The sequence below is a fragment of the Ciconia boyciana genome, chromosome 12 (genome assembly GCF_034638445.1).
Source record: "Ciconia boyciana chromosome 12, ASM3463844v1, whole genome shotgun sequence".
NCBI lineage: Eukaryota > Metazoa > Chordata > Aves > Ciconiiformes > Ciconiidae > Ciconia > Ciconia boyciana.
Genome location: NC_132945.1, coordinates 11721412 through 11749208, shown reverse-complemented (window position 1 = coordinate 11749208; position 27797 = coordinate 11721412). Strand labels below are relative to the sequence as shown.

The 27797-nt window shown below is 52.9% G+C and overlaps 1 protein-coding gene across 2 annotated transcripts; it reads right to left on the bottom strand.

Moving 5' to 3' along the window:
* Positions 1-647: 647 nt before the first annotated feature.
* F8 (coagulation factor VIII) lies at positions 648-27535 on the bottom strand. 2 transcript variants are annotated; one of them, XM_072876935.1, is made up of 28 exons: positions 27323-27535; positions 23466-23590; positions 23043-23165; positions 22342-22554; positions 21218-21289; positions 20646-20753; positions 18484-18705; positions 17970-18204; positions 16705-16879; positions 15619-15712; positions 13873-14084; positions 13419-13569; positions 13066-13275; positions 10534-11745; positions 10077-10503; positions 8982-9788; positions 8507-8672; positions 7427-7633; positions 6630-6858; positions 6338-6520; positions 6015-6131; positions 4739-4810; positions 4329-4414; positions 3680-3835; positions 2712-2856; positions 1686-1834; positions 1190-1366; positions 648-957 (listed from the first exon to the last, which is right to left on the bottom strand). In XM_072876935.1, the coding sequence occupies exons 1-28, from the start codon at positions 27472-27474 to the stop codon at positions 802-804; spliced, it is 6381 nt and encodes a 2126-aa protein (XP_072733036.1). In that variant the 5' UTR covers positions 27475-27535; the 3' UTR covers positions 648-801. The 2 variants fall into 2 exon arrangements, with proteins under 2 accessions (XP_072733036.1, XP_072733035.1); XM_072876934.1 differs by having other exon boundaries at positions 8507-8675; positions 8982-11745; positions 13873-14079; positions 15614-15712.
* Between the last annotated feature and the right edge of the window lie 262 nt (positions 27536-27797).

Below are 27797 nucleotides of genomic sequence, written 5' to 3'. Positions count from 1 at the left end.
TGCCATTCCTGGGAGGGGAAACATCTGCCATTGTGTGGGGTGGGTGCCAGGGAGGGGGAAAGCCACTGATGGTGGGAAATGGCTCCGGCCCATGACACACCTTGCTGGGGATCACAGCAAGGCAGCAGCTCATCCAGTGGTCAACGTCCCACCAGAGCCCCTGGGAGCCACAGGCACCTACAGAACTCCTCCAGTGAGTGAGCAAGGAGGGCTTGCTCGAGGCAGCCATGGAAAGCAGGATGGTGGCACCCAGACACAGCAGCAGAAGCCCACTGCTGAGTCAGGTTGAGCAAGCGCTGCCTCCCTTGAGCCACTGATCCCCACCGATTGTGAAATGGATGCTGGGGCCTGGAACAGGGCCTCCTCCCCCCCACCCTTATCTTTGCTGCTTCCTCCTCCTCCAGGACTGTGCCTGGGCAGAAGGAGCTTGTGCAAAATGAAGCTGAGAAGCTCTGGGGCTAATTAATTACTAGCTGCTGGTAATGCTGACTGAGCCTCGGGGGACTCCAAGGCTGGAGCAGAGGAGAAGGTGCAGAAAGATACTGGAAAATTACTGTTTTATTCTTCAGCATTACACTGGAAAATTACTGTTTGATTCTTCAGCATTACGTGTGACTATATGGCATCTGGTAGATAAGGGACAGGAATGAGCCAGCCACCACGAGAGCTCTGCAGGCCACCTTCTCCTGCAGCAGGGGCAGCCAGGGTCCTGGAGGGCTGGCTCCAGCCCTGGTGAGTGTTCAGTGTCTGGTTGGATGTGGGCCCTCAGGCCAGAGCTGCCCATACCTGGCCCCGCAGCTGTCAGAACTCCTGCTGAGTGTCACAGCCGAGGAACTCTATCCTCAGGGCAATGTGGTTATGCCACTGGCGGGGGTGTATCCTCACATAGCGGGCAAAGAGGGGAGACTCCAGAGTATTCATCACTGTGTTGGTGTGGTCTTGGTTTGCCTTGAAAATCTGGAGAGGAGATAGATAGAAATCAGAGGTGCACTTTCCTCTGCTGGTATAGTAAGCCCATGACTTGAGGACATGATCAACCCAGACAAGCACCACTTGGGAACACTTTAGGGAGGAAAAAACACAGCTCAGCTCACTGCTCTTCCTGTGAGCGTGTTTGCTGCCAAGGGCTGTGCTTGCTGACCCGGGGGTGGCCATGGGCTGCTTCTGGCCATGGAGCAGCTCTGCCTACCTTCTCCTTGCCATCCTGCAGGACTGGGCTCCAGTGCATGCCGTTATGGCTGCTGGAGACAGCAAACTCCTTGACAAACATGTGGGTGAAGACAGCTTTGGCACCTTGGGTTATGATTGCAGTCACCTTCTTGGTTACTTCAAAGTCCACCTGCAACCACTCGCTGGGGCTGTTGCTCTGGGGAAGGACAGACTGCCTTCAACACTTCAGCAGCAATGAGAAAGACTTGTTCGTTGCAGCTGAAGCCAAGCTAGCACTGCACATAGTCCTGGGCTTCACCTGCCCTACCAGGCATCTGCTTGGAGCTGCTGGGTGCTAAGTCAGTGCGGCAACTCTCCTGCCTGTGTGCAGGCAGCTTGCATGGTGCACGTGGCTGTACACACTCCCCACGCAGCCCTGGCTAGGAGAGGTTGCAAGCACTCAGCCTGCCTGCTGGGATCCCACCTGCCTGCCCATGCCCCAGCTGCCTGCCTGGGGATCTCCTTGCATGGGCTACCTTTGGCCTCCATGCGTTGGTCCTCCCCTGCAGGTTCAGGCGGGCCTGGGATGGTGACCAGCTGGAGAAGACGTTGGTGCTGTAGGAGGATGCAGAGATGCGCTGGTCAGGGATCCCTCTGTTCTCCATTCCTAGGGGCATGGAGCAGCCTGGAAAAGAGGAATGATGCTTGTCAGAGTGGGGAACAGACCCATCATGGAGATGCCTTCTGGCTGCTCACTGTTCCAGCTGCCCTCCATGCACTTTCCCTGGTTACAGGTTCTCCTGTGCCTTGCTGCAGTGTCATGGTCCCTGCATTGCCCAGGGCCCCTGTGTGCAGCATGGCTCTGGCTTGGGGAGTGCCATACTGCACCTGCCACTAGTCCCATCTTCTTTTCTCCCTGGAGATTTTACCTAGGAGGAATGTGAAGAATTTGTGCATCTGCCAGGACATAAGGAGAACCTATCTCGAGGGGAAGGACAAGAATACCTAGCAGGGAGACACCCTGCACACGATGTGGTCAGGTGTGCATGTGCACAGCTGCCTCAGAGCCAGCTAGCAGGCTTGTGGCATGGGGCGACAGCACAGCCGCTGCTGCTTGTAGCTGCTGGAGAGTCCGCCCTGCTAGTGTGCGAAGCTAAAGAAATGATCCCAGAGCACCACTGCCCTGGGTCACCCTGTGGGCCAGAGCACTCTCACCTTGGAGTGGCAAAACCAGAGGAAAAGCCAATAGCATCTGTCTCTGCTTGTTCCCTGCTCCCTCAGACTGAGGCAGCAGCTCCCCAGCTATCAACTTAGCTGCTGCTGGAGGTTTCTGGTGGTTCAGGAAAAAGCTGTGGTGAGAGCTGGCCCCATGCTCTCCCTCTGGTATTGCTATCTCTAAGAACATAATGAGATTTTCCAGCTTTGTTCCCCCAACATCTCAATGCCATCTCCAGCCCCCTACTTCCCCCTCCACAAAGTCCTGAAACACGTGGAGCTGGCACTCAGCACCCCAATGGATCAGGCCCTGGCTTTGGTGCTTGGTATCTGGAGGTGGGACATACTGTTCAGATCACAGCCGATGAGCTCCATGCGCAGCGTGGTCCGGATGCTGTAGTGAGTGGGGTTAATGCGGATGTACCGGGCTATGATTGGAGGGTTGAAGTGATTTTCTTTCACTCCGGTTGCATCCACATTTGCAAAGAACAGCTGCAGGGAAAGGGAGAAAAAGGGTTGTTGTACCAGTGGAAAGAGAGCTAGACAGGACGATTAGTGGGGAGAAGAACATTTCTGTCTGGCACTTCTGTATATTATCACCATCCTTACAAGAGAATGGCAGCTCAGGGAAATTATTTGAGATGTGATTCAGGCCACAGAGGTGTGAATGGGCCAAATCAGGGTGAACCAGAGGAGGAGGAGAAACTTAGGGTCTGTGCAAATGAACGTGTTTTTGTATTTTCACCAAACAGAGGGGAGGAAAAGAAGGGGGGAAAAAAAAGTCAGTCCTGTGACTTTTGAACCTGGGAAAAGTTTTGGCCACAGCTGGTATACATGATGGAGGCTTTTCTGGATACTTTTCTTCTCCTGCTGGAATGATCAGCTTATGCATATTTAGGTTGTGTTTTTTTCCTAATGAGTAGAGACCCCCCAAATCATCTGCATCTGCACAATGTTTTTAGAAAGCCAAATTTGCCTTTGGGGTCAAAAAAGATATTCAGGCAAAATCTTATGCCTAGCTCTAAGTAACATGCAACATAACGGTGTTGCGGTGGATCTCACAGCCACCTGGGATTGTGGAAAGAAATAGCTCACTCAATTTAAAATGAGACAGATGGACAGAGAGAGCAAGTCCCTTGCAGATCTGTGATCTGTGATTCAGTCATCCTGGCAGTGAATGCTCACTGTTCCTGCCCTAATGAAATATTTCAGGGGCTCAGGAGATCTCTGCCTTATGTACAGAGCTCACTAGCCTTCATCACCCCAAGAGACCCCATTCTGGGAAGACACTCTCCTCAAGACCCGTTCACCTTACCATCTGGGTGCTGGTGGCATTCCCCTTGTATTTCCTCCACCTTTGCCCATCAAGGCTGTAGAAGACAACAAACTGGGAGATGTAAAGGCTGGAGAACTTTTGTCGGGCCCCTTGGGTTTTTATGCCATGAATAATCATGAGATGCAAAAGGTCCACCTGAGAATGAAAGTCAGGGATTCATTTCTGACAGTAAACCCAAGCCATGTTCAGGCAATGCACTGTAAACCCGTGGAACTCACTTCCTTGTGTCGTAACTGACCACAGGTTATAAAACTAATTAAAATAGTCATTCATAAGGGCACAAGTCAGCCAACAGCTGGGACAGGGTAGGGGAGAGTTGTTTGGAGAAGTAAGCTGTTCTCACTTGGTCTTTGCGGGATTTTTGCACAATCTGATGCTGCAGCCAGACCATCAAGTGATTCCTCTGCTGCACTGAGGATGGATCTGGGGTCAGGTCAGCAGCAACTATGGCCAGACCAACTGTCATTAGGATCTCAGAGCCCCCCTCCCAGAGGGGAAGCAGGGGAAATAGCAGGACATGGCTGGGGAGACACTGGCCATCCATGCAGGTCCTTCTGCACAGTTTATCAGCCACGAGCATGCCCTTCAATGCCCCCAGCAGTGCCTCCAGCCACAGCGCCCCTCCCACCTGGATCCAGGCGTTGCTGCGGTCGGTGCTCCAGGCATTGATGGAGCCGGTGTTATGCAGCCTGGCCAGGTAAGGAGCCCACTGCCCTGCAAGGAGAGGACACAGATATGAGGGTGCTGCTGGCCCCTGGTGCTGCCCAGCCCAAGGTGGTGAGAAGTCCATCTGCAGAATGGGGCCTGAGGATCACCCTAGGGTTTAGTAGCCACGTACAGGGTGGCAGAGCACTGACACAATGGGCCAGACATATGGGAAGGCACCTCCATGTCTTCAGTGGGACACTGACATGGGCACGGATGGAGGAAGGACTCTGCCAGGGCTAGCAGAGCCTTGGGCAGGCAAACACATGAGTTGTGTTTGCTGAAGCTGCCCCAACCTCACCTGCCTTCCTTGCAGGAACAACCCCTACTCACCATACTGTCCCGATGCTGTGATCTGAGAGTCTGCAATGTGGCCTGAAGCCAGGCCGAGGGTGTTTCGGCAGTCTGCAGCCAAACAGGGAGAAGGAGGGTGAAAACCAGGGAGAGTTGATTAGATAACAAGGCTTTTGAAGGAAAAGCCTAGGCTGGGTAGCAGCCTCCAAGCTCAGGGAGGTTCTCTCAAGCCTCCAGGAGCCCCCATGCTTGTTCGTCTCACACCAAGTGGTGGGTTTCAGATGCCTCCACATCCATCCCTGAATTTCACGGGTGCTGGAAGTTCCTGCTCCTGACCCCAGTGTCAGCAGCAGAGAGTTCCCAGCATCAGCCACAGCAGCCTCTTGCCAAACTCCTGTCCCTGAGTCCCCAGCCTCTCATTCCCATGTCCTGATCTCCCAGCAATGCTGACAAGTTTCTCTTCCTTATACCCATGTCTTGCTCCCGGGCCTTTCTGTTGCTAGCCACCATCTTTTTTAAATAAAAATCACGTTGCTAAAGCAAAGTCTGCCTGACACCCCTGTCTCTCTTTGTTTCTGTTCTGGTCTGCTGAGCACAGAGCTGTTTGTCTCTTATAATAACCATTATTATTAGCGACTTGTCACATCTTGGCATCTCCGCTGCATGGCAGATGCTTCTGGGGAAAATGCAAACTTGAAATCTTAAGCAGATTTTTAACTTATGGAAACATTTTCTGACTGACGTTTAATATTCCTTTAGGAAGAGGAGAGACACTGCCGCTGTGTGATAAAATGCTACTCTCACAAACCACTTTCCCCAGCGCTTACTTATGGTGAGGTAGGAATGTGTTGTTCTGGGGTGAATGGAGTCAGAGCTTTCCTGTGGCTTTTGCAGTTGCTCTTGGGGCTGTTTCTATCAGAGCAACCTGTAGTCAGGCAGTGTTGCTCACTGCCTCCTGCCATCACTCTGTGCCTCAGTTTACCTCTTGATATGTGGTTAGGCAACTGGGCACTGTACCTTCCCAACAGCACGGGCAGGCACCAGAGTGTGCATGCAGTTGCTGGGGTAAGTGCATTTTACAAGGAGGTCCAGGGACCCTCAGTTTTGGAAAACAAGAGCTCTGGGAGCAAATATTTGCAGGCAAATGAAGCTCATCTCCCAGCCTTCACCCCAACCATGTCCCTGACTCTGTGCTCTCTGCTGGGCTGTGTAGGGTGGCAAGGGAAACGCTGAGAGCCCTGGGGGAGGGAGCTCAAAAACATGCTGGCCATGGCCATGGCAGCAAGCGGGCCAGGGCACAAAGAGGATCACTCACTCAGGTTGTACACGAGGAAGAGAGCACTCATCCCAGCTTGCTGGTGCTCTCCCACTTTGCACTCTACCCGCCAGATCCCGGCATGTGAGGGCCACATCTCCACTGTCCCGAAGACACCTGGCCAGAAATGGAGAGCAGAGCAGAGGGGAGTTACTGGCTGTAATGGGATGCCACAGTGCCAAGCGCTGTGCAAACACAGAGCCAGACTCTTCCAGATCCATTCCCCCTCCCTGCTATCCCTCTGCAGGCTTGGCACTTCCTAACAGGCATGGCCATGAAGTTCTGGCAGCTGGGGTGTGCACAGTGCCCACACTGCATCTCACCGGGATAAAGGTTGTAGACTCCCATGCGATACTCCTGGCTAGTCCTGACGCTGAACAGCTGCCCGTGAAAGTGGACGGAGTGGATATCCTCAGTGCTGCCCATGTTCAGGAGGTGCCATCGGACCCGTTGCTGCTGAGCCATCACCAGCCCAGGCAGTGTGTCACTCACATAGCCGTTGATGGCTGGAGAAAGTAGCGGTCAGGAGCGGCTCAAGGCTCCAGGGTTTTTCCATCCCAATATAGATTATGGGATGGAAAGGGCAAGAGCAAGGACAAGGGCAAGGGTCCTCACCGTGGAAGGAATGGTTTCTCTTAAAGTCAGGGTTGTCCTGCTGGATGCGGCATGGAGGGCGGCAGTTCCTCTCCATGTTCTCCCGGAAGTACCAGCTTTTAGTCTCGTCAAAGATGGTGAAGAGCAGGGAGAACTCCTGCACAGCCAGCTGCCGCCTGAAAACGAAGCTCAGCACCCCACGGCGGCAGATGATCAGTGGTCCAATGAGACCTGAGTGCAGGTCTTTCTCCTGCCGGGGAGCCAGGAAAGAAGGGTTTGCCTCAGAGGGAGAGGGAGCGCTGACGCCCGCAAGCGGCACAGCAGTGAGGAAAGCGGTGGCCCTGTCTGCATCCCTGGCCTGGCTCCCACTCATGCACAGGGCATGGCATGGACATGCTGGGTTCACTGGGGGATGCCCACTCTGCCCCTAGCTAAGAAAGGCTGTGCAGCAAGTGTTTGCATGTGCTTTCAAGAGAAGTGGTGTCTGTCCAACAGTCCCTACACCACTAACATTGGAACCCATGGGTCAAATTCGGCCAGATTTGGAAGAGGGGTAGGGCACTGCAGAATGCTAGCTCCCTACAAGTCTCATAAGCTGGTACAACTGGGAAAAGGAAACCCAATTAAGAGAAGGGAAGAGAAGAGAAGAGAAAGCACCAACATGCATTCATCACTGTATCAGACACCTGAGAATCTACACAGCCACAGGCTGCTTTCAGCACAGCACCATAGGAAAAGCCTTGACCTCACAGCCAGGACCCAGGCATGCTGCCCATCTCTCCTTCCTGGGATGCCCTATGGAGCAGGCTCCCACCTACCAGGTCCACATTGGAGAAGTAAGCCCAGGCCTTGCAGTCGAACTCCTGCATGGTGGGTGCCATCTGGGGCAGGACTTTCCAGGAGTACTTCCGGAGCTCACCGGGCTGCACCACCTCTCCACTTTCTGTTGCGCCCTGCGTCTCCTCGTAGGCTTGCAGCGTGGAGTGGAAGGAGAAGGGCCGTGAGGCCAGGTTCTTGAACGTAACCTGCACCAGAGGGAAGGCAAAGCAAAGAGAATGTGGGAGGGGGCTAGGTGCAGTGCTGAGTGTGCCCTGGACCCTGGGGTTGGATCCAGCCAGCTGGTGGGAAGGAGGCAGCCATGTCTCCAGTACCCATGTTATGGCCCTTACATCACCCAGATCTCCAGCTGGGATCTATGCAGTGGCCAACCCCTGCTGAACCACAGACTGTGGCTGTGCAGTGTGATCCCCAGTGGAAAGCGCATTCTGGTCATGTTAGCAGGATGAGGCCCTCTCCCTGCTCAATGGGAGCAAGGTCAGCTACACTACTGTTTCTGGAGCCCAAAGGCGCTGAATCCATCCTGGTGAAGACTTCAGTGAAAACTGGACAACTTCTCCAGGCATACGAGTCCTGAACCTTGTGAAGAGCTTTTCAACTCTTCCTTAGGTGGGTGCTGAAGGACCTTTGGTGGTGAGGGAAGAGTGAGCCTGCCCTCACATAAAGCACCAAAGAAGCTGTACTGAACCGCTTAGCTCATTACCCTTTCACAATTCCTTTACCCAAATGGCTCCCCATGGACCCCAGGAGCTGCTCAGGCTGTGCTGTTACAGGGGTTGGGTCTGTCTCAGGTTCAGGGCTTTGCATCTGAACACTCTGAGGTTCCTGCTGGCCCATTCCTCCAGACACTGAGGTCCCTCTGAATGGTGGCTCTGCCTCCCCACCTGGTGCCATCCACGTGCCAAGCATGGTGCCAACGGCACAGCTCTTGCCCCCGAGCCCTGAAGGTAAACCCATGGGCATCACAGAGCCTGCAGGCCCACCTCAGCACTCCCTCTGGCTGAGCACAGCCAGCAATGGGGGATTTCAGGTTTTATAGGAAATGGGAACTTTCAATTCACCATGATGACATCTTCAACTTCTGCCCTGATGTATGGCCCGAGGATGCCCAAGTGCTCGTCCAGCTCTCCCCGCAGCAGCGGCTGCGTGAAGGAATCATCCATGTACTCTCGGAAAACCACCTTGCGGTACTGCCAGAAAGGCTTCCTCCTGCCGCTCCAGGGGTCCCTGCTGGGGTGAGGGCAGTTAGGAAAGTCAGGTGATATGCCCTGTCCCATAGGGAGGGCAGCCATGGCAGGGCTGCTGCAGGGCAGGGGTGATGCAGAGCCTAGAGCATCCTTGACCCACTTGCAAGGAAGCTCAAGGTTCCTGGAGTTACAAAACTCCGCAGGTGGAGGGGAGGCGCTGGGAGCATCCTTCCCCTGGGCTGCTTGTACAGTCATAGACTTGTGATCCTGCCTGCCAGGATATGCCAACTCATGCATCAAGCCATGCCACGCAGTGCAGGAGGAATACATGAGGGACAGTCACACTTACATGGCTTTTAGGAAGTGCTGGGGTCTCTGGTTCCCGTATTCCCACATCACTTCCACCGCTGCAATGAAGTATTGCCGTACCTCCCCCTGGAAGGAGCGCGGGTCATGCTCCTCTTCCCCGTAGATGTCAAAATCCTCCATGGTCTGCTCTGTGTCACCATACTCGTCGTAGTCTGCCTTGTCAGCCTTTGGCCTCAAGGGGCTGGAATGGGTCCCATTGTTCAGCGCTGGTGTCTCTCTATGTCCTGGGGCATGGTTCCTCTTCCCAACTGTGCTGTTGCTTTCCCCCTCCTCTTTGGGCTCTCCTAGGCCCTGGCCCTCTTTCTTCCTGGTTTCTATGAAGACATCTTCCCCACCAAGTACCCGCCATCCATCTGGACTGGCTTGCACATATTTGGCTGTTTTTTTGGTAGTGCTGTCATTGTGAGCGGGGCTGCTTGGAGACAGGGAATAGTTCTCTTTGGAGGCTGGTTTCATAGGGATTTCTTCTGGGCTTTGCCCAGATGCATTCTCAGGCACGTAGTCCTCCGTGGCATTGGCCTTGAGCTGATGAGGCTGAGGACTGAACTGACCCAGCTGCTCCACAGAGTTTGTGTCCTCCTCCATCTGGCTTCTCTCCTGAGCTTGCTCGCTCCCAGGAGCCACCCAGACAGCACCTCTGCCTGGCTGCAGCTTGGCCAAAGCTGAGCTCCGCAAGCCCCCAGCGTGTCCTGCTTCCCCAAGGGAGACTGGGTCCCAGTTCGAGGCCAGGTCCGCAGCCACAGCAGCAGCCTGCATTTCTGAGCTACTTGCTGCCATCACTGCCTTGCTCCCCAGTACTCCCCGCGTGGGGAAGGAGTGTCTGCTGTGCTGGGCCCCCTCACTGCTGGTCTGTACACCCCCATCTGTGCTTGGCCTCCCCTCAGGATGCATCTCATCAGCACTGTCTCCAAGCAGAGCCCATGGAGCATCCCTGCCTGGGTGTGGTCTCCCCTCAACCATGTTCAATTTTTCTTCCAGCCTTTGTTGGGCCACTATCACCTCAGGCAAAGTGTCGCTTGATATCAGGGACCTCTTTTTGAAGCGAGTGCTGCAAAAAGGGGAATGAGGTCCACACGCCTTTGGGGCTTTCTTATTCACTGCTGTCTCACGGGTCTGGCTGGCCAGATCCTGCTCTGCTCTGTTACCCTCAGAGAGGGGCTCCCTGCTGTCAGGCCAGCTGGTGTTGGGAAGACCCAGATCATGCATCAAGCCTCTGCTCTCCAGTGACCCACCTTGTTGAGGCCTCCAGTCGGGGCCACTCATGCTCGGGGCTGGAGCTCTGTGTCTCAGAAACTGCTCAGGGCTGTTTAAGAGAGCATTTGGGAACTGCCTTGTGTCATTGGCCATGATGTCTGATTCAGGAAAGGCGAGACTGTCTATCTCTGGCAACTCCTTAGTGGCTGCAGTGTTCTGAAACACTGCTTCCAAGATTAATTCATCCCTCTCTTCTGTCATTATATAGCTGGAAGGCTCAAGGTCACTGGTGTGTGCAAAGGTGGTTTCTAGAAGGTTTGTGCCTTTGTCAAGTTCACTGGCTTCTTGTTCTGTGCCACTTTTTGCAGGCAAGGAGTTACTCTCATCTGTGAGGATTTGTTCTTGTACAGGTTTGCTGGGCCCCAGGTCTGAGAAAGAAACATTTTTCCCTTCAAAAGATTCATAAAAGCCTTGTGAAACCACTTCGTGAGGTCTTTTTTCCAGCCTAGTATCTAGCTCATTTGATGAATAATTGCTTTCTCTGGTGTGACTGTGAACCACAGCATGAGAAGTCCTGTTTTCTTCTGCCTCATCTGAAGATGAAGAAGGATTGTCCAGTGTGGAGGAAGAGTTATGATCAGTACTTAAAGCCAGTTCTGTATTGATTGTCTCTTTTGACTCGTACAGATTTAAAGATATTTTATCAGCCCCTCTTAGCAACTTGTCCTCAGCACCCTGTGAAGATGTGTCTTGAAGTCCCAGATTGTGCTCCTGGTCATTCTGGTGAAATGAGCTCCTGTTCTCTTGAAGAGGAGCTTTCCTAGCAGCATAAGCAACTGAGTCCCACAAGCTTGTTGCACGAGTAGTCTTTTGAGGCTCTACTTCCAGGATCTCTAATGTACCACCAGATGGGACCATTGTCCTTTTTACTGGCTCCTGCACCTCTGAGATTTTTGTCACCTTCTTTCCTGCCAGAGCATCTTCTGGCGTGGCCTGGTGCAGCCATTGCTGACCTTCTGAGCTCACAGTACCATGAACCCTTCCACTAACACTAGCCAAATGTTCTCCGGGTGGGAGAGCTCCAAATCCTTCATCCTGGCTGATAATTTTTGACAATTCTTCTTCATCTTCCAGGAAGGATTCATAGGGCACTGGCTCATAGTTTGTCTCAGGCAGAGAAGACATGGAAATATCAGGTGGATGTGGGATTGTTCCTAAAAGTGTTGATGTGCCATTGGACAGGGGATCAGAAATCCTGCCATTGCTCAGGAGGGCCCCATGGCTGGGTTCTGTCATGCACAATCTTGGCTCCTCTGTGTCATTTCTGGAAGAGGTGATGTTATTCAGTTGCTCATTCATATGTGGCCTGCGCCACCTCTTTCTTTTAGAGAAGCCCCTGGGTTGGAAGTCAAAGGCGCCCTCCTCCTCCTCAAAATCCACATAATCTTCTCCATCAGGGTATTGCTCATGCTGGCACTGCAAGACTGTGAACTTGGCGTGCATCCCTCGGTCTCTGAAATCAGGATTCAGGCATCCCAGCGTCCAGACGCCTGTCTCAAGAGAGGACAAGAGGACACCATCAGCCCACCACAGTGGGAAATCAGAAGAGCTGCCATCCCCATGCCGCTCTCTTGCTAGTGCAACCTATATTTTCAGGCAGCCTCTGGTTCATTGTAGTGATTTCATGTTTTCATAATCCCTAGAGTATCTTACAGCTGGACTCACAAGACATCAGGGATGCTGGCAACGTCAGAGCCAGTCCTGACAAGCACCATCAGCAGGGCTGGTGTTTCCTGCCAGAGCTTAGCGAGCTACACACACCTGCAAGGCCCCAACAATAGCTTGGTGAGAACAGTTAATGCACTGAGAACCCACAGAGCCTCCAGGATTATTGCCAGCAGCTGAGTAATCACCATAATCCACCCCCAAAGACATGCTGGTGCTGTCAAATACACCTCTCTCCCAGACACAGTCATCACGTCTCTCCCACTCAAGGAGAAAGAAATGAAAAGGCTGCTTCTTGCTCACATCCCCGGCCACTGCATTTGCTCCCTTGCAGTGAGCGCTTCTTCTCCAGGCGCCAAGAGTAGGTGAGGAGGTGTGTAATAACCAGGCTCTGACGCTGGAGAGAGCTGTCATATGCTGCTGGCCAAGCTGCATGCCTGCTTCAGATCAGCAGGCAAAATCAGCGCATGCAATGTTCGGCTGGATTTTAGAAAGCTTCCTGGGGTATATAGAAACCCTGTCAGCTTGGCTCAGAGCGCAGTGCTCATGACCATCATATCAGTGTTTGCAATCACATGGTAAATTCTGTGTTTCACATGAATTTACCTCACTGCTTCTGAGTGAGGAAATGGTTAACAGCACCGCTTTTGCAAATGCTAAGGAAAAAATGCTGAGTGGGGGAAATAAAACCAAACTCTGAAGCAAATCCTTCCTAGGACTTCTCCATGGCTGCAATTTCTGTCCTTGCAAAGGTGTGGAGATAAATGGGATGCCATGACCAGGGACTAGTGAACTCACAGCAGGGACAGCACTGCCGCTCCCCTTGACCTTCGAGCTTGGAGCCAACGGTGCAGATGCAAGGTCAATGGGGCTCACATTACTGCAGCCAGCTTACTGGCTTGGCAGCATGTGTGACCTTAATGCACCCTATTAATGAAGTAAAATACAGTAATTTAATTTCTTTGATTTAAGCTTTGGAAGGATTTAATCATTGCCTCTCACTTTGCTGTTCCAACAGGTTGTGCATCCCTTTGCTCTCAGGGCTGCCAAAATGCAATTGGGTACCAGAGACCTGTCTGGAGGTGCTCACTTATCTCTGCTGTGATGCCAAGCCCATGGTTTATAGAATAGCCCATGTTACTAACCTGGCTTTTCCAAACTCATGAAGACCGTTTCTCCAGAAAACGGGAAAAGGGTAAGCACGTTCTCAAAGACCATGTTGCGCTTGAATGTGTTTCCAGAGAAGAAGATGGAGAGGAAATCTGTTTGGGCCCCAACACTCAGGACATACCAGTATACAACTTCATGCAGGCAGAGTTTTGGTTGAAGGTTGTCAAACACAAAGCCGTTAATAGCTGGAAGAGAGCAGGGGTGAAACATTTCATCAGGACCTGATTCCCTCATGGCTGAGCTGCTGCATGTTCCCTGCTTGTTCCTTGGGGCAGGATGAGCCTGTGTCTGCTGGGGCTTTGCAGGGAGCCCCTGGCCAGGCACTCACTGTGCATCACGTTGGAGGCATAAAACTGCGGGTCCTGGGTATCCACATGGGCTGCATCAGTGCAGAACCGCCTGATGTTCTCCTCCAGGTACCAGCTGCGGTTCTCATCAAACACTGAAAACAGCACCAACCTCGTCTTGTCTGACATTATCTGAAAGGCAGAGAGGGAAGCAGTTATTCCTGGTCTGAGCAAAGTGCCCCTGGGGCCCAGTGTAGCTGCCAGGTCTTAGCCTGGGTACATGGGGAACAGTTCACTGCTATTTCACAGGAGTTAGGGTCCAGGTTTGGAGAGAAGGGAGCATGCAAGGGAGGATGGGGAAGGCAGAGGCATTGGTACTGATGGTAGGGTTGAAGCGAACAGGACAGACAAATTTGGTTTTACCCAAATATTTCACCCACTGCAGTTATTCCAGCCTTTCAGCCTGGCAGTTGTGGAGACAAAGGAAGGACCCACCTGATTTCCTCTCTGATCCATGGACTTCTTGAAGCAGATCAGGAGGGGCCCAATCAGGCCTGAGGCCATGTCTCGGATTGGGTCAATGGAGCTGTAGTAGAAACGGGTGAGGCAGCGAGGATCTGCCTGCGTTGGCCCATCCTCAGTGGTGACCCTCCAGCTGTAAGTAAATGACCGGCCAGGGGGTATAGGAATGTCCTTCACGTCCTTATCTGGCAACATACAGCCCAAGGGCAGATCAGTTAGGTCTGGGCTGCTCCTGCAAGGGGTGATCCTGCTTTTTAAAAGAGCTCAGAAGGGAGGTTTCCTGAGCATACAAGGTGCACAGAAAACTACCCAAACCCACACCCACCCCGGAGTGTCACACTGGCTGCTAGTATGCGCTTGCATGGAAAGCTGATCTGGACAAAAGGAGCCCCTAGGACCAGGTGAGGATGGAGAGGCATATGCCTAATTTTGAAAGCCCTTGAAACTCCTGCAAACTGGAGAATTTGCCCAGTCTCAGCTGTGTCTGGGCTGCCTAGAGGAGTTTGCAGATGAAGGTACAGAGCAGGGCAGGGCTGAAATGGGTGAAAAACAAAGCAAGGAAAGATAGATTTTTAAGCAAATACAGCTAGACCATGAGAAAATCAAGGAGGAGATCTGGAAGGAACAGAAGGAAAACTGAAATGCAAATACATCCTCTGAGCATTCAGCAGGATCTTGCACTGACGTAGCCTTAGGAAAAGACTTTCTCTGCTCCAAGTGTCCAGCTGAGCTGCTGTAAAAGCATAGTTTGCAAAGCTCATGTGTCAGTCAGGGTAGGAATAGCTTATTTTATTCATATTCCTCTAAAGAACATCATCCCTGTGGCTTCAGGACCATGACTTGCCCACTTTCACAGAGTTGAATCACTGGCAAAGCTGGTGAGCCATGTCTGGCTGGGGGATGTTGACAGAAGGGCAGGGACAGGGCTCCCAGCTCCCTTGTGTGGCTTGGCTCCTTTAGTCCTGCCAGCCGATGGGCACTTTGCCCTTTTGACTCTCCTGAAGGAAAACCTTAATTTAGATAGTAACAGGTCACAAAGCTGACCTAGTTCACTGAACTCCTTAGCAGCTGCTGTCCTGGTTCTCCCACCTCTTCTGCAGCAGAGCTTTTCTCCAGCCTCTGCAATTGCTCCTGTCATTGTGATGCACCCAAAAGGGCAGAGAGGAGGAGGGGAGAGGGATGGGGCATGAGTTTGCCCTGGTGGGATGTGGGATGGCCTTGCACAAGTCGTGATCCTGGGAACATGCTGGCAGGGGATGAAAGCAGTTCTGGGAAAGAGACCTGGTAACTCAACAACCCCAGAGCAAAAACCGCAAAGCTGCAAGAGGGAGAGTCTGAATCCCCCATTAAAGCAGGGTGTGGGGACCCCAGGGAATGAGGACTGTAAGCAAACTGACAAACACAGGGAGGATCACCAGGGTGGTTTCTGCCTCATCAGAAAGTGGAGGCCTTCAGGACGGACCAAACAACATGGTCTCAGCTCCCTGGTTGACAATGCCCCTTCTTCCAGCCATCATCCAAGCCTTCCTTAAAGATAGAGTTACATAGCACCAAGGGGGACATGAACCAAGAATCATCATCATCTCTGGGATTGCAGGGCTCAGGTGCTTGGAGGGATGGGTTGGACAACCAGTCTTACCACAGGCTGCAGGAAGCTCTCCTGGCCCAGAATAATGGCAGTGGCCAAGTGATGTCCCAAATTCTCGTGGTCTGCCTTACCTTGAGAGGGCTTCATGGCGTGGTATGGCCTTACGCTGGTAAGGCCGTGAGGGTAGATGTTGTACGGTCGGCTTGCCAGGTTCCTGAACACGATCTGAAATGAAGACAGCCAGCAGGAACGTTTAAAGTTTTCTGAATGTTGTGAGCCCTCGAGGCTGCCCTCAGTGTCCTCGCAGGGAGGGAAATGCTGGGCAGCAGTGCTCTGGGATTGCCTACCTGTCAGTGTCCAATGGATAGGAACCTGGACATGTCTGGGACCACAAAGTAGGAGTCAGAATAGAAGAAACGACTGTTGATTTCTCTACCAGTCTACACTGTCCATCTTTCTGGGAGGTGCCCATTTTAGGGAGGGCATGAAAATATCAGATTTATTAAAGGAAAGGTTGCTGTCTTTAGTTTCACTTTGCATACGAGACAGAAGAGGTCTGCCAATCCAGGAAGCTACAGAGGACAAAGACACTAAGTATGCACAGCAGTCAACAGCTTCAAAGTGCTCCCCACTTCACTGCATGAAGCCCTTCATTTATTTCTCTGAATAGCTCTGTCAGGGCTTTGCCACAGGTGTTACCTTCAGCTCCATGCCCACAACTGCACAGGGAACCCCAGGCAGGGAGCAGAAATGTGAAGCTCCTGGAAACCATCCCATTCCTCCTAGCAGCAAACAAGTCAAGTGGTCAGTAGAAGCACTTGGGGAGAGACACAAGTGACAGTCCCCAATACTGTATGGTAAGAGCACACAGATGGAGAAGAGTGGAGGATGAGAGGACACTCCTGCTTCAGAGGAAGATGCTGGATGCAGCATGTCATGGATTAATTCACATGATTCCTAAGATGCCTGCAATGAAGTCAAATCAAGGGGACTGGGCCATATCCTGTGCATCTCTGCTGATCTCACCGAGAGTATTTAGCTTTAGCTTTCAGTAACATCTGCCTTTCTGGTGAACTTTGGACATTACCAAACATGATAGAGCACCTCAAGGACTTATGTCAGACCTTAGCCACAAACCAAGAGCTATTAGGAGGAACAGCATCAAGCTTTGAAGCTTCCCCTTCCAGTCCCTCTTTGTGGAAAGCAGTGTCTCTTACCTTAAACTGATCTCCAACCTCCCCCTTAATGACAGGCCCCAGAATTCCCTTGTCCAGTTCATCTGACACCTTGCGCTTCTTGAAGGTTGCATCCTCGTACTCCACAAACATCACTTTCTTATACTTTGAACCGATCCGCTGAGGGCCAGCCTCCAGGAACAGGCTAGTGGTGTTTCTGCAGGCAAGGCAGAGAAAGAGCAAACAGCTACATGCAGGATGCTGTGAGAACCAGAGCAAGACCTTCCATCGTCCAAGGACCTACACAGCTGCCTGGGGACTACCAGGGCACAGTGAGGACACCCATTCCTGTGATCACAATATGCAACCTGGGGAATAATGTTTCAAGTGATTCAGTGCTTCTCTAACAGAGAAAGCTTCAACTAGGTTGCACAGTAGCAGCCTTGGGCTGACACTGCCCTGTCTTGGAGGGAAGTGGTGACTGTGAGAGCTGAGAGCACAGCAGGTTGTCCTGTGTCAGGGAACACCCCCAGTATGTGGGCATAAGGCAACAGAGCAGCTGCCTTTTCTTGATCATCCCAGTGCCTTCCCAGGAGCAAGGCCAGCCCTAAGCTGGAGAGGACACCTCCTCTGGCTTACCCTGTGAGGGGCTGCAGGTGGGGATTTCTGCCCTGCATGCCTTGCTCCAGTGGCTGCTGGCTGGGATCCCTATCTAGGGCAGAATGCAGTGACCCCACTACCAGGCCAGCCCCAGCCCACACAGCCTGTGTCAGCAGTGACGTTGGGACCGGTGACAAGTGTCAGCCATGCAGTGCTGACTAAGGTACTTCTGCTAAGATATCACACTTGCATCACCTCTCCCTCCAAGAAGTGGGGCAGCAGCAGGGGCTAATTGCCTCTGCCATCTAGAGCAGGTCCTTCCAGACAGGGCAAGGAGACCTACACTCTGGGGCCGTGGGCACATGTCCTGGCTGTGCAGGGCCTCCTGACTGGAGGGTGAGAAGGGTCACCAGGCATTGCTGCCTGCTTAGAAGGAGCTGACCCCAGAGACCTGGGCAACAAAGAGACAAGTGGCCCGGAGACAAATGCCTCTGCAGGGCATTTGGTAAAATGGAGCAAAGCCAGGTCCTGCCTTCCCATGGCCTCCCCAAGACCATCCTTGTCCTGCATCCATGCTGTTAGCGTTAATAAGGAAGAACAAAACTATCCAGGTTGGGCAGAAGGAAAATAAATTTCTGGGCAAAAGGGGAAGAGCTGTCAGGGCTGCCTTGAGGAGCAGCCTCATGGGCACACGTGCCCACTCTCACCGGTCCAGAGACACTGGCTTCACAGGGGCATAGTCCCAGTCCATTTCCTCAGCCGCGATGTAGTGAGTCCAGATCACAGGCTTCTCTTTGGCAAAAGAGCGCACTTGGATCACATGATAAGTTTCCTCATCTTCTTCAGGGTAATCCATGTCCTCTGGCTCGTCTGACAGCTTCCCCATCTTCATCAGGCGTTCCTCCAGACACTCCTCCACCTTCACAATGGCCTCCATGCCAGCTGGGTTCAGACAAGCCAGGCAGAAAGGGTCACATTGATATGCCAGCACAAGCACACATTCCCCCAGGCTCTGCTTGGGAGAGGTCCTCTCCACTATGGTCCCCATCAAATGGGCTATCACATGGGTCAACCTATGCCCTCCTGGTCACGGGCCAGATTGCACACAGATGTAACACTATGGAGCATGAGGGGCCTTGGAGCTGCAGCACTTCATAGAACCCTGAGCCTGGGCCATCCCCTGAACTTCTTCTCCCCCAAGCTCTTGCAGAATAAGGTTACCTTGCTGATGTGACAGTATCTGGCAGAACATCCGAAACCAGCCAGCTGTTCCTGGCATGGTCTGGGCTGTGAGATATGTGGCAGGGGAGATTTCTAGGCTGCTGAGACGGTGGCTTCTCACGAGGAATGTGTGGGCTTCAAAGAAGACGGAGTGGACTTCTGGCCCAGTGCCCAACCCAATCACGTGCCAGTGGACCTGCTTCTTGAGGCACAGTGTGAGACCTGCCAGGAGAGAAGGAAAGCACCCAGGAGTCAACACTGTGTCTATCCCTTGTCCCCACTGTTGGTGTCATTGACTCAGAGCCTGACACATGCTGAGTAGGGTCCCCTGCCCCGCAAGGTGGTGGCTTCAAGCTGGAGAAGTGGCATGTGAATGTGGACTGTCTGAGCAAAACAGAGGCACAGGCCACATCATCCCCCTGAGACAAGACTAGATTTACAGAGTGGGGGACTTTGGCAAGGGCTTTGGGAGGTGTGCTGATGGGAGCTCACAGCGGGATGCAGTGGCAAAAGAGGTAGATGTGCTCCTTGACTCTATAAATAGGGGAATCTGGAACTCAAAAGGGGAATCATTTGTCTGATCACAACACCAGCAAGCCTGATACTAAAACATTGCATCTGGGGGAAGGGCTCCAGCACGTCCTCAGCAGTAGTTGAAATACCCCAAAAAGAGCAGAGAGAGGTCACCAGGATTATTTGAAGGCTGGAGAAAATTTCTTCCTCGGAGAGAGTCAGAGCTCAGTGTACCTAGGAAATGGGAGAGGACTTGACTGCATTGTAAAAATATTTTCCTGGGGAGAAATTAGTGTGTGCTGAAGGGCTCTGTAATCTAGCAGGGAAGTGAATAACAAGAACAAGTTCCTGGAAGCTGAAGCCAAACAAAGTCAAATACAGAGTCAAGCACTTGTTTTTGGCACTGAGTGCGATAGGTGACTGGAACAGATCCCAAGAGCCCGGGAGGAGACAGGGTGGAGGCTCCGTCCTGAGGCCCTCAGCTCTCCGTTGCCACCTCTCCATCAGACACCTCTCAGACCAGGTCCCACAGCCAGACAGGGGATTGCTGGGTGGACATGGATACCTTCTCGAGTGGGTTCACTGTGCAGACACAGCGGCTGACCATCAGGTCTACTCAGCTCTTAAGCTCCATGGATTCACCATGACAGGGAACTGAGGGGAGTTTTGCTTTTGCATTTTATTGGAGAATGGCCAGACCCAGGTGGGAGGCTTCAGGGTGTGATTCACCAAGGTTGCTGATGGTAATGACTCTCCTGACAGTGTTTCCCAGTTTGCCTTGGAGATTCTTCACTCTCAGGCAGCTCTGGACCTTCTCCCAGAAGATGCCAACTTTTGTCTTCACTGAGACCACAAATAGCCTTTTCTGTTGCTTTTCTGGAGAAAAGGAGGCTGAGGGGAGACCTTATCACTTTCTACAACTACCTGAAAGGAGGTTGTAGTGAGGTGGGGGTTGGTCTCTTCTCCCAGGTAACAAGTGATAGGACAAGAGGAAATGGCCTCAAGTTGCACCAGGGGAGGTTTAGACTGGATATTAGGAAAAATTTCTTCACTGAAAGGGTTATCAAACACTGGAACTTGGCTGCCCAGGGAAGTGGTTGAGTCACCATCCCTGCAGGTATTTAAAAGATGTGTAGATGTGGCGCTGAGGGACATAGTTCAGTGGTGGACTTGGCAGTGTTAGGTTCGTGGGTGGACTCAATGACCTTCTTAAGGGTCTTTTCCAACCTAAATGATTCTATGACTCTATTCCCCAAATCCTACAGAGGTGTGTTGTCAGAGCCAGGGTAGTGAGAGCTGAATTTTTCCCTCAATGCTACCTCCAGCCTCGTTCACAGGCCTACAAGAAATGAAACTTTGCTACCAGCACTATACCTGGAGACCTCCAATGAAGTCAGCTGCACTTGGCAACACAAACAGCCAGAAACAGGTCCTGCCCTACTGTAAATGGGTAAGGCAGATCAAGGAGTTGAGACGTGACAGTCCCTCTGGGGTCACCACAGCCTAACAGATCCACCACCTGGAAACTCCTCTTGATGTCCTTTCTCACATCCTTTCACAAGCTACCTTGAGTTTACAGACCTGGCTACACGCCTGTTCCTAGTACCTCCCATGCCTTCCATCCCTGTCCCAGGCACACCGGTACTCACCAGGCAGTGAGCCATTGATATAGCCATTGATGGTGTGCAGCTCTGTCCTGTTGTGAGGCAGGGGCTGGGGAGCTCCTGGGGAGCTGGGCTCAGAGTACCAGCTTTTCCCTGTAGAGAGAGGAGGATGCAGTCAGCTTTCACTTGAAAGCAATTCAAAGAAAAAGGAAATGTTCCCACTGGGGTGAAACAGTATGAAAGCCAAAATCCAGGGAGGTCAGATGTGTGGTGCCTGTTGGAAATCCACAGCAGACCTGACCACGGCTCTGCGTGAATGTAGTGGTGACCATTGCACGTGACAGGGCATTACTCCCCCGCAGCTTTAGCCTGTGTGATGGGAACAAGGCCAGGGCATGGGATGGAAGAGCAGGGGGGCCTGCAAGCTCCCTGCACCTGGGGCACAGAAGAAGGAGTGACAGTACTGCACCAGGAGTACATTGGTTGGGGAGGCTGTACAAGGCTCAAACCCTTGCGAGGCAGTGTGGAAGCTGAGCAGCTGCGCTCACACCATGGCCAAAGCATGCATCCCAGACCAGGCTGAGTTCAGGGTCTGACACCAGTCAACAGGTATTTACCTTCATCAAACACTGCAAAGAGCATCACAAACTCTTGCTGCGCGTCCTCATTCCCATTGCTCACCAGGGTCCCTGAAAGATGCCACCAGATGGATCTCTTTAAAGGTCAGCAAGCACCATGCCCATCTCCCCAGGGAATTCCCTTTGTGCCCTCTGAGAACTGGTAAATCCAGGCCAGGCTGTGGATTGCTTTTGTCACAACTGACACAGCCCTGTTTCCAGCCTTACAGTCCCCAGAAGCCCATGGTTGAGAGGCAGCTGCCCCCAGAAGGCATTAAAAGGTCAGTTTGTGCTGCTTTTCCCTCACAGTCTCTCAGGATCCACTTAGTCACCTGGAAGAGCTCATTTTATCTAGCCCTCTCATCAGCAACATCGTCTGCACTTGTTGTCCAGACTTTGCTCTGTCAGTGGAGAAACTGCTCCTGGTGAGTCACTGGAGCCTGCAGACAGTGCCCTGGGAGGAGGTGACTCGTGCCCATTCCTCTCCAGTGACTACAGAGGGGTCTGGACAGCTGCCTCCAGGAGATGGCTCAACTAGGGGTCACCAATCCCGCCCCAGGTACACTTCTTGGTGCCTTGCACCCAGTAAGTATTAACAGTCATCACCTCTATGTTTACTGAAGGAAGGAGAGCAGACACAGGTACTGTGGACCAGGCAGTGCCCCAGGTGTCCTGCTGCTCTCCTGCCTGATCCTCAACCTTTGCTGATACAAACTTCCCTCTAGTTCTTCCAACAAAACCCTGTTTGACAAAGCACCCTGGCTGACACTGAACAATCACAGCTTGGTGAAGCTCTGAAGGAAAGACAAACATTTATGCCTCCATAGCAATTCACCTTATAGATAGATAAAGTTCAGATACAAGGTAGAAGATTTCATCTATAGTCTGAAATCTTGCAAAGGAAAGAAGCAACCGATTTCTCTCCAGCAGGGAAATCCATAGTGTGTTTGGCTCCTGCACTGGGAAGGGACTCTTTAAGGAAAGGGCCAAACCTGAAAAGTGCTGTTGCTGACTACAGCTTACTGACTCCACTGCCATGTTCAGCCTCTGGAAGATGTCTTTGATTTTTCTGCTTTTCAATTCACGATTGCATGTAACCTGTCCCCATCCTGCGCTGTCCTTACCAGGTCGGCACACGAGCAGGGCTCCAATCAAACCAGAGTTGATGTCCTTCACGCTGTCAGTGTTGGAGGAGTAGGAGTGGGTCAGGCATGGTGAGTCACCATCTGTTGGGCCCTGGTTTTGCTGGATTTCCCAGATGTATGTGTGCGTCTTCCCCGGATCCACCCTGTCACCCTCATTCTCTGACTGGCTGGTCTCATCCTCATAGCCTGCACCTAAAGCCAAAGGAACAGCCAGATGTTACTGAAGGTTCATCCCCCGCACACCGTGGCTACAGAAATGCCTCTTCCTCCAACCCAGAGCACAGCCTGTCTCCACCCCACCCCCCTGGAGCTAGCCCAATTCCCACCGGCAATGGCTGGTCTTAGGACAGTGAGCAGAGCTGTGCTGGAGACTCGCTTGTTGGGCTGTGCACCCACCACCTGCCCTGATGCTGGAGGGCACAGTCTTTCCAGCCCTAAGCATCCAACCTCAGGTTTAACCTATGTATTACCTCTATAATTGATACAGGTTTGCTCTGGGCTGTTTGCTCATGTCAGCTCATTTCTGGGCTGGGTATGGTTTTGTTCCCTGTGACCGTCTGTCCTCATAGAGGGACATGAATAGCAGGGTCAGGGAAGGACACATTCCCTCCTGGCAGGCAGGTGGCAGAGCAGGAGGTGCTGCACAAGGGCTTGCAGCACCTGGCTATTGCCCGACTCACCCTCTGATGCCTTCCAGTAGGACACCCCGATGGCATGGAGGTTGTACGGGCGGGAAGCCAGGTTCTTAAACGTGATCACCACTGTGTCATAGACTTCTGCTCGGATGGTGGGGCCCAGGAGACCTGAAGGGGGAGAAGACAACAGGGTCAGGCAGCTGGGGTCAGGCAGCTCACACCCAGCCATGGCCCCAAAGTGTCTGGACTTTCCACCTGTGCAATTAGTGGTTGTCCCTCACGTAGCATGGCAGCATCGACTGCTCTGGCACCAGCAAGGCTCCCTGCATCTCCAGCAGGTCTGCTGCACTGGGACTCTACCCAGGTGCTTTCCCATTCCTGGCCAAGGAGCTGCCAGCACCCAATGCAGGATGAGTTTGGCCGCTGTCAAGGAGAGCTAGGGCTCACCGCACTGTGGGTGCTTCTTACCCATCCATGCTGGCTTGGGCTTGGGCTGCGTGAACGAGGCATCGGAGTACTCCACAAACACAGCCTTCCTGTACCGGGGAGGGACACCAGGTGTGGCGGGCCGTGGGCCTGGGTGCCCCGACACACTGTAAGAGAAAGGAAAAGCCAAGGCTGATTGTGCAGCCCTGTCCATGGATGGGCAGCGGCCATCCTCTTCCTCCCCTCCCCACCAGCTTGTCTGTGCTGTGCTGGCCCTGGGGATCACTCACCCCATTGTGTCCTTTGGGCTTCCTGACTACCCCCAGGTGTGTTTGGAAACGTTTTACTCAGCTCATGGATGACAACATAGCAGTGATTAATGTCACAGTGTTAGTCACGATGGAAAAAGACACAAGGGCAGGAGGCACAGCACTGTACCCAGCTGTGGCCGGGAGTGGGCACAGCCACAGGCATCGCTGCCAGCCTCCTGCCCTGTGCCTTGCCCAGCTTCGTGCTTCCCTGCCTGCAGAGACCTGGGGCACTGGGAGTGCTGTGATAGCAGTGCCTCTTCCCCGCAGTCACCCTCCACTCCATCCCCAGCACCTTCAGGTGTGGCAGACACATTACATCACATATAACCTTGAGCATCCTCCCCAGCTCACCCCAGGAAAGAGACTGCATTGGGCTGCATGGCAGGTCACGGCAGTTTGCTGTGTGGTCTGAGCAACGTCCCCACATTCATTTATTTTCTGACCAAACTGGGATTTACAGCCAGCCCCTAAAAAACTATTCCTTGCAGCAGGAGGATAAAGGAGCCTTGAACATATTTCACACCCCACTTATCTCTGCTGGCCACTTTCTATCTTGTAAGCGGCTTAACAAATTCATTTTCCGGAAGGAATCCAGCACGTTTATCAGGATAACAAAGCTATTAATTTCTCCAGGGATCTTAGAGGCTGGCTCATCAGCCCTAGGACTGAGACCATTTCCAGTAACCAGAGAGACCATTTCCAGCCTTGTTTTGTTTGGAGCAAAAGCCAGGTGGTATTTCTTCCCTGTGAAGAAGCAGGGAGGATTGCTCTCCCCCTCTGACTAAGCCTTCATTCAAGCAGTGGTTCCCTTTGCAACTCTTCCTCAGGAGGAAGAGAAAGGAGCCAGAGTCACTCAAATTTAGGAAAGGGCGATACGCACTTGCCTGCATGCCGCTGGCTGGAAGCCACCTGCAGCTGGAGGATGCTGTGGGAAGAGCAGGGTTCAATCTCCCCGGGGGCAGAGCAGGACCGGTGCCCACGAAAACCCCATGCGTGCCCAGCTCCTGCCTTTCCCACCATGGCTATAACCCCGCGTTCAGGCTGGCAGGAAGCCCCTGGCAGACACGGCCCCAGTGAGCAGGGCCACTGCATTCAGCTGACTTTGCCCATGAGCCATTATTGTTCCTGGCTTAATGGCAGTAGGGTCCAGACCAAGCTTTGCTCTCCAGGGTGACCCCATGCTGGGAGGTGGCAGTGCCACAGGGTCACTGGCACTGGGCTATCCACTGTTGGGAAGCTGTGCCTTAATCTCTAACTCACAGAAAGCCCAGCTTTGAAAATACATCCCTGAGATATGAGGGTCTGGTCCTTCTAATTCTGCGGTAAACAAGGCAGAAATCCTCTGGAGCCAGGGAAATTTTGCTGGCATGCAGAGGCATAGCTGGGAGGAGACTTGGTGACACCAGGCCTCGGCGCCAGGTCTCAGCCAGCATGGCAGAGCCTGACAGCCTTTGCAGGGGACGAGAAGGCAGAGTTCGGTGCAGGGACGTCTGATCCAAGTGCTTCTGGCCGGTCCTCTGCACTTGGGGTCCCCACGGACTTCCTACCCCAAGGGTGGCTGAAGCCAAGGCAGGGAGATAAGTTCCTGGCGCCTTCGATCCCCATTGTTAGCCGCACTATCTATTAATCTCTCGGAGCAGAGAGACGGCCAGGGTAAACACCCTACGCTGCCGAAGGACTCAAACACGGGCTGCTGCTACGTGGCTGCCAGCTCTGAGCCAGAGCTGAGATCCCTGGGGCTGTCACAGGATGTGCTGGTCCCAGCTCTGACCCTGCCGGTAGGGTTGTGTTTGGGAGGAAGAGAAACTGAAATCATGGGTAAGGCATAAGCAGTTCTGGCTGAGCCCGTTCATTTGGCAGAGCTTTCCACAAATGTGCTAGAGAAACCACTGGATACATACAGGGGTTTTGGAGGTCCTGCCTGGAGGTGCACCCTTGGGGGCTGCCATGAGATGCTGGTACCATGAGGGAGAATGGGTGGAGCAGAAGACACCCCACGCAGAGCTCAGAGGCACCCCAGCTCCTGCAGGAGCAGAGGCAGCTCTGCTCCTGCCACGCTCTCCTAGCTCCCTCCTGCATGCCCCTTTTCCCCAGCCTGGCTATTTTCCTGTGCCTTCCCTGTGCAGGGAGAACCGGACTGAGGCTACAGAGCCAGGGAAAAGGAACCATCATCCAGCTGGGAACAGCCACGCGGAGCAAGCCCCAGTTCCCACCACGGCTCTCCTGGGAGCTGCACTGCTCAGGCGTGCCCTGCCTCTCTGGGGTGGAGCACGCCACCAAGTCCCTCTGAGAAAGCCAAAGTTATCTTTCCCTGTTTTAGAGAAGGACAAGTGACCTCAGACTGCCTGCTGATGTCCCCAGGGCAGAGCCAGGTCCCTGAGTCACTCCCAGGTCAGAAATAGTGTGTGAGCGTGTCATTAAAGCCAGTGCCAAAATGGAAAGCCACAGGATTGAATTAACAGCGTGAGTGACCTCACCTCCACCATAGCCTAATGGATCTGAAACGTTAGTAAAAGCAGGGCAGGGGAGGCATTAGTAAAACAGGGGGTGCTGGATGCAATTTTCCTACTGAAGTAACCAAAGGGGGGAAAAAAACCAATGTAACTGATACAGTGACTACGGCAACTAGTCAGGCTGACCTCACTCATCACCGGAGCCCGGTTTCCAGTGCCTGACCACAGCTCCTCACTGCTCAAGCCAGTGTGGGTCTGAGATGGGGCTGTGGGCTGATATCGCCTCAGTACAGAGCCTGGGGAAGGGGATGTGACAGCAGGGCAGAGGGAAGGGGTACAGCTTGATTCACAGGGGATGTAGCCATCCAGCTCTGCTCCCCATGCTGAGCTCAGAACAGCCCATTCACAGCCATGTACATCCAAGCCAGCTGTGTCTCCAGACAACCCCATCCTGATGTCTGAACAATGCAACTGCCACTTTTCTTTCCTACTCCAAAGTATTTGGGCAAAACCACCATGCCTTCCTCCCTCTTGTCACTATGCACAAACACCATTCTTTGCCCAAACACTAAAAATTATTTTCATTCCCTAAAGGAGAAATTTCAGCCCCAGCAATGTAATGTACACAAAGGTATAAATAACTAAAGCTGGGTTTTAGCAGGGGCAGACACAGTGGAGAGCCTTTGCTGCTCTGAGTTATGTCAGGGGGGCACAGCCAACCTCCCTCTGCAGCCCCCAGGCAGGGAGGCACAGGACTGCATCTCCCTTCGTGTCTCCCCAAAGCTCCCAGGATGCAGAGCAGAAGAGAAAGCACAGGCTCTTGGCTCCGGACACAGACTTTAAAGAGTCACAGGCAAACGGCATTAAGATAAAACAGTGCAGAGCAGTAGTGCAAAGCAGGTCTGCATCTCTTGCTGCAGATTTATGCCACCTGTGCATTATCAGGGGTTGCACTTAGTGACTCCCCATTGCACAGAAACACCCATTCCCAGCTGTACCAGCAGCTCAGTGCACCCATCCTGCCAGATTGCCCCCATGCACCTGTGTGCCTGGACCCAAGTTCACAGTGCTGTGCATGCCAGGGTGGGAGAACACCCGTAGCAGGGTGCTGGAATTGCAATAGAAAGAGTTTTACCCTGCAGGTGCTTGCAGCACAGAGAGCAGGTTGCTGTGCCTGTAGTCCCAGGTGGTTTCCACTGCACCGATGTAGTATCTTCTGACTTTGCTGATGCCGTCCTCAATGAGGCAGAGGAGCAGGAGGCTGCGCAGGGCTCCCACCAGCATCATGTCCACTGGCTGGGAACCACTCTAGCTGCAGGAGGAAAAGTGAAAAGGAAGGAATGAGAAAGGAAAGAGGAGAGAAAAGCCTTTATCTTCTCATCCCGCTGTTGTAATCCACAGGAGACAATGATTTAAAGCCAGCACTCATAGGCTCAGTCAGAGTTCTGGAGAGTTTCTCAAAGACATCAGGAGAGGAATTGCTCGAGTGGGTTAGTGCAAAGAGAAGCATGCGAGCGATGGACTCTCCCTCTCTTCCTCTGGGGTGTCAGTGACAGGAGGAGAGGAAAAAACAAAAGGAAAGGGAGGGCAAGCACAGCCGTAAGCTAAGC